Raw genomic sequence first — 6,205 nt, 5'->3', positions numbered from 1 at the left:
CTGGTGACCTTTCTTAAGAAATGTGAAGTGATTAAAAAAATTAAAACCACAAAGATTCACAGAGGCTCTCAGAGGGAGAAGAGAATGCAGCTTAGAAAGCTTTCTGAATAAAGTTCTTTGACCTTAGGGATTTATAACTATTTTGAGAAGCCCTGCATTCACGCATGGAGAAATTTTGTTGGCATATTCAGTTCAAGTACTAGGCATGGTGAACGCTACACTTAATGCTGAGACTAAGCACTGGAGTACCACTCTTCCAGGGTTCAATCATTGACAGCTGCACGGTAAAAGTAGCCCAAATCGTCTTTCTGGAAGCAATTATAATGGTCTGAGCTAATGTCACAACCCCTATTTGAATCGTACCAGTGCCAGATTCTCACCCATTCTATAACCTGGTGTCCAAAACTGAGCCTGCTTGTATTCGTCAAAATTCCCAATGAAATCTGGTCCAAGTATTTTTCTCAACAAAACTCAGGCCTCCATTTTCACTTGTAGCTAAATCCGGATTGCTAACAGCAAGATCGTAAACAGTGAGCAGGTTACCAACTAATGAAGCTGGTAAAGTCATCGAGGATCGATGTTGTCAGTTTCAAGTCCTTTTATCCAGATTTCTCCATTCCTAATTTTAAAATCAAAAAGATAATGAAAAAGGAAAAAAAGCTCAGTAATAATGGCAGTATTCAATTGTAACACAAGAACCCTCCACGTAAGTCAGACCTTCCGGGGTCATGCTTGCTCCTTCTGATCTGGTTGTAAGGTTCTATATGATTGATTATATGTCACTTATTAAGAATACCTAAAAAGCAGATAGAATGCATTGATCACAACATGGCTACATGATCGACCTTTATGAAGATTGCACATTTTTCTGAGCAGATACCAAAGTCCATAAAATTAACAACAAATTGGAAAGTGCAGTTCTAACGTATGGAAGGGCAAGGTAACAATGTAAAGGAAATTACCAAGTAGACCAAACATACCGTAGAAACAAGATGTTAACGATAGCATGATAATGGTGACATCTTCCACGGTAAATATTTGATTAGAGGACCAAAAACTTCAGTTGCAAGTGGATACTAAACCAAAGCAAGGTAATGATGTGATCGGTCCCAGCATAGCAATTCATTACGCAAGTTAGGGCCCATTACTTTCAATATACATGATATGTGTACTTCCAAAGTCTCACACTGGTAACACATATCTGCCTTGAGAAAACAAGAAATATGACAGGGAACGGCTTATATATATATTTAAACTCGCTGCTTCACCCTAGACCCAGCCATATTTCCTTGCTGTGGCTGGATCTATGCAATCACGGACAAGAATGAATAGCTGCTTGCACAGATAAATGTATGGTTCAAATTTTTAAGCCTGCTCCAATGCAGAAGACATTCAGCACCCTCCTGAACCACCTGAAGGCTGCCAAATTGAAATTATTCCCATTCCACAGTTGCTGGTGGTTTTGATGTAATGTCTTGGCAGACCCTGTTTACACCCCGGACATTATTGCAGATCTTTCGAACCACGTCTACGAGAAATTTGTGGTCAAAATAATACCTGAATGAGATTTACGTGTTAAACAAGATAATGTTAGATACGAGAGTTTAATCAGGATAAAAAGGGAAAAAATGTGCATATATGGAACATTAAGCATCCATGATGGTAGCCTTTATTGTGATTCAAAGACAGTGAGATGGTTCTGGCACATATGCTGATTGTTTGAGGCATCCAGGTTCACATATCATAAATCAAACCGGAGAATTCATACATAAGATAGAGGACATACTGCATAGCCATACTTGTATGCTTAATTTTGAAATATGACTAAGGAAACTAAAATAGTCAAATCTTGTTGCTAGAAATGCTAAAATCTGGTTTTATCAACTTTCTTATATGCTCATTAGGCATTCAAGTGCTCACTACAATATGAAATGTAAAACTAGGTTATATAATATCATTGTTATCTTCAGGTATTTAGACAAGTATATTATGTGGTCTCAAAATGGAGCCATGAAATAAACCATTAAGTTATAACTGTATGTGCTGCGTCTGGTATTATTAGTTCGTCAGAAAACATTTAAGTCAATATAGATATGATCTGGAAATACATCAAAGAAATGACGAACACGCTGTAGCCTGAAACTATATTACACAGCCATGCATGAATTGTACTAAAAGTGCATATAGAGAAATTGCCTTGTGCATGTGTCAACGTAATTAATAAAATTCACTTGTTGTCCGGACCTTAAAAAATTGAATCCATCTACAGGAATGTCTTGGTAAAATTTCCATAAAGATGCACATGTTCTATTTCCATCATTACGGTGGCATTATTGGCACGAGGAAAAGCTCCAAACGAATAACTTTTGAGGGAAACATGGCCAGCCATACCAGCCATGTACCAGACAAATTCATTTTGGGTAGAAATACAAACCAATCACATATCAAAACTAAAACAACCATTAGAACCGAAACCATGAAACCTAGTACCGTAACAACAATATTACTGGCAAAAGCACATTTTAGACAACCATGCATATGCATTAAAGACTTCCAAGCAACAGAAAGGTATTTACCTAAATATGCAAAAGTCCACTACCTGAAAATAGAAATTGAAAATAAAAGGGTCAAAGTTTAATTTACTAATCATGCAAACTACTTTCTGAAGCCCACGATTAAAAAGAAAATTGCTTTGGGCCCTGATCACCTTTATTCTCCTTGAATCTTTATATGAATCTTCACCAAAAACCTATACAAGAGTGAAAGTTTATTTTACTTGTATCATTTACTTGGTCCGTCATCAAATGTTAAACATTGTAGAACTCCACGAAAAAGATGCATGGCTAGACCTCTTCCTTTATCAGCAAAATGCTCTCAGCAAACACCTCAAACACCGCCCCCCTAACACCCCCCACCCCCCCCCAACCTCCCTCTTCCCCCCAACCCCAAAAAAACCACACACACACACAAAACACAAACACCACACATATGCACAAACGCCCCATTTTGAATAACTAATTTATAACAGCATTGCTTTTATAAAAAAAACTTCAGCCTAACTACCAATATATCATCAGAATAACTAGATTGGCTGAAGTATATCTTCCGGCAATAAAAACAATGAAGTAGAGAGACAGACAACTCAATGAACCCTTAATATTACCCTAGAGTTTAGTCTGCCCACATTGTCATATTCCACAACCAGATCAAATTTCTCTCATTAATATATGTCAAACTCACCGGAAGAAAAACTTGTACCTTAATTTTGCATTATCAAACTTCGAAAACTGCTTATTTTTTACGCAAACCATATTCCATACCTCTCGTATTTTCATCTCCTGAATTCTGACAAAAAAGCTACATCTGATAACTTAAATTTTCATCACATTAAGGACCAAAAATTAAAAAGGGTAACCATTAACCTTTTGAAGGAACACCTAATTTCATGTGCAAATAATTGATCTTGTTTGTTCAATTCTTTGGAAGTGTGCATATGAAATTCACTGATCTTTCAGTTCTGTTATTCTGGGAGAATGAAAAGGATCTAACAATAGCAAATTGCACTTTCTCCACCTAACAAATTAAATTTGAAGATATCATTTAGAAATATTAAAAAAGAAGATTAGTAATTTAATAAAGAAATGTTACTGACCAGTCTGCAGTCATTCCATCCTCACTGGTAATTGCTCTAAGAACAACTACATGAGAATGAGTTCTATGATCACCTTGAACCCCAACTGATTGTACTGGCAAAAACACAGCAAAAGCTTGCCAAATGGAATCATAAAGGCCAGCCTCTTTTATTGACTGAATGAATATCTCATCTACCTGCAAACAAATGGAGAAATAGATGTCATGACACCAAAATAACAAAAATGATACACTCCTAAGAAACAATCAAACAAATAAAATAAGCAAACCTGACGTAGAATCTCCAAGGCATTTCCTTCCGTAACATCACCCAAGACACGAACAGCAAGGCCAGGTCCAGGGAATGGATGTCTCTTCAAAAACGATTCAGGGACATTCAGAATGCCTCCCAGTTTTCGTACCTTCAAACAAAAGTGACCAGTTAGAATTGAAAGTGTGGTGTAATCAAGAGCATAACGTTTTCAAGAAGCTAGAATACATAACTCATTCTTTTGTCGCTCATGTAATTAGGTGCTCTTAGGAAAGAAATTTTTTTTAAAAAAAAATGCTCGCATAATGCACTCAGAAGCTAAACCTCATCTTTAAAGAGGCACTTAAGTGGTTCGATGAGCTTTAACTTCATGTCCTCTGGAAGTCCTCCAACATTATGATGGCTCTTGATTGTATGGGAGTGAGTTTTTCCACTTCCGGGAGGTGGGCATGACTCAATCACATCAGGATATAGAGTTCCCTGAACCAAGAACGTAGGTTTCTTTCCCAATTTTTTTTCTAACTCTTGAGCAAAATCATCAAAAATAGATATGAACTCCCTTCCAATGATTTTTCTCTTACACTCTGGGTCTTTAACACCTTTAAGCTTACTAAGAAATTGATCTGATGCGTCAATGCAAATAACTGGCAAATGCAGGTCGCTCTGGAAGGTTGACATTACTCGCTCTCTCTCCTTATACCTACAGAATAGAAAAAAGATTTCAGCATTCACAAATTATAGATTCTAGAATCAAAATAAATCAATTTTACTATAAATGAAATGAAAATCCAACCTCAATAACCCAGTGTCAACAAAGATACAGTGCAGCCTGTCTCCAATCGCCTTGTGCACAAGAGTGGCTGCAACAGTGGAATCTACTCCACCAGATAATGCACAAATAACATGTTCATCAGGCCCTACCATTCTTTTGGTGACTTTTATTTCTTCTTCAAGCACATCTTGCATCTCCCAATCAGCAGTTACCCCACAAACATCAAAAAGAAAGTGGCGCAGCGTCTCCACTCCTTGAGGAGAATGCGTAACCTACACAACAGTTTTTTTTTTTTTTTTTTTAAAAGTGAAAGATGGCTGCACTGGAAGCACTCTATAAATGAAAGAATGTTGGATTAGTCAAATTTTCTATTAACAATCTAATTCCACCCATAAAGAAAGAAAGACAAAACACTAAAACGCAATAAATTTCAATAGTCGATCAAGTGGCAAGAGCTATGAACAAACTACGATTTATTGCCACACAAATGTTGCAAGAGCAATCTAAGAGTGTCATCATGACCAACACAAAAGAAGGGTTACTCTTAGAAAAAATACAGAGGCGACAACAATATTTCTTGCTCACGATGCTCAAGAAAGTGGCAGAGTTCTGCAGCTTTTTATCTTTTCAACAAAAAAATTCACCACACTCACTAAACCAGGATAGGATCATGGACACAATTCTGTTGCCTCCTTAGCAGAAGCAAAGCAAGTCAACATTTTTCCCCTCAAAATTATTTCAATCTACTCCGACATATAATAAAAGAATCAAATTGATATTCTTGGAATTAAAAGATTACCTCCGGATGGTACTGAAGCCCGTAAAACCTTCTGGCGTGGTTCTCAATCGCTGCCACCGATCCCTGTAAACTTCTCGCTGCCACCGTGAATCCCTCCGGCAGCTTGACCACCTCATCCCCATGGCTCATCCATACCGTTTGAGTCCCGCCGAGGGCCTCCGGCCCGTAAAGCCCGCACTCCTCCTCGACCGAGATCTCCATCTTCCCATATTCTTGCTTCTCTCCGACGGTGACCACTCCCCCAAGATTCTGGACGATCAACTGCATCCCGTAGCAGATTCCCAGCACGTAGACGCTGTTATCCTCGGCGTACCGGACGAAGCCGTCGGGAAAGGATGGGGCGCCGTCGGCGTGGACGGAGTGGGGGCTACCAGATAGGATCACGACGCGTGGCTTCAGCTCGGCAATGGAGGAGAGGGAGGAAGTGCCGGAGATACAGAGGGAGAAGACGGAGAGCTGCCGGATCCGGCGGGTGATGAGGTGGGTGTACTGGGAGCCGTAATCCAGGATCAGCACCAGGTTTCTTCCACCACCGCCGGGGGCCTTCGCTAGGGCAATGGGCTCCATGTTCTCCGGCAGGCGGCGAGGGCTAGGGTTTTGGGGTGGGGCTGCGGGTGGTGTTTGGGTTTTGGGTGGGGGCGAGTATAAGCGACGTAGAGGAGACCAAGGGTTCTCGTGTTCTTTGATTTGGCGGGAATTTTTTGTTGATCGGGCTGATGGACCGTCTGATGGC

General features: G+C 39.5%; 1 protein-coding gene across 1 annotated transcript; it reads right to left on the bottom strand.

Moving 5' to 3' along the window:
• Positions 1–1,100: 1,100 nt before the first annotated feature.
• On the bottom strand, positions 1,101–6,130 carry LOC105054864 (uncharacterized). Its single transcript, XM_010936489.4, has 6 exons — positions 5,473–6,130; positions 4,695–4,945; positions 4,226–4,601; positions 3,921–4,052; positions 3,653–3,828; positions 1,101–1,557 (listed from the first exon to the last, which is right to left on the bottom strand). Exons 1-6 carry the CDS (start codon positions 6,037–6,039, stop codon positions 1,434–1,436), a joined length of 1,626 nt encoding a protein of 541 aa, XP_010934791.1. The 5' UTR covers positions 6,040–6,130; the 3' UTR covers positions 1,101–1,433.
• Positions 6,131–6,205: the final 75 nt, after the last annotated feature.

This window comes from Elaeis guineensis, chromosome 12, assembly GCF_000442705.2.
Source record: "Elaeis guineensis isolate ETL-2024a chromosome 12, EG11, whole genome shotgun sequence".
In the NCBI taxonomy this organism is placed as follows: domain Eukaryota; kingdom Viridiplantae; phylum Streptophyta; class Magnoliopsida; order Arecales; family Arecaceae; genus Elaeis; species Elaeis guineensis.
This window is presented reverse-complemented; position numbering and strand designations above follow the sequence as displayed.

What these genes read in the sequence shown, in the direction of transcription:
- LOC105054864 (XM_010936489.4), bottom strand. Translation starts at nt 6,039, where the DNA reads ATGGAGCCCATTGCCCTAGCGAAGGCCCCCGGCGGTGGTGGAAGAAAC. An exon ending in AGTGCCTCTTTAAAGATGAG is followed by an intron (nt 4,053 to 4,225) that starts GTTTAGCTTCTG and finishes TTTTGTTTGAAG; the next exon opens with GTACGAAAACTGGGAGGCAT. An exon ending in CCTTGGAGATTCTACGTCAG is followed by an intron (nt 3,829 to 3,920) that starts GTTTGCTTATTT and finishes ATTTGTTTGCAG; the next exon opens with GTAGATGAGATATTCATTCA.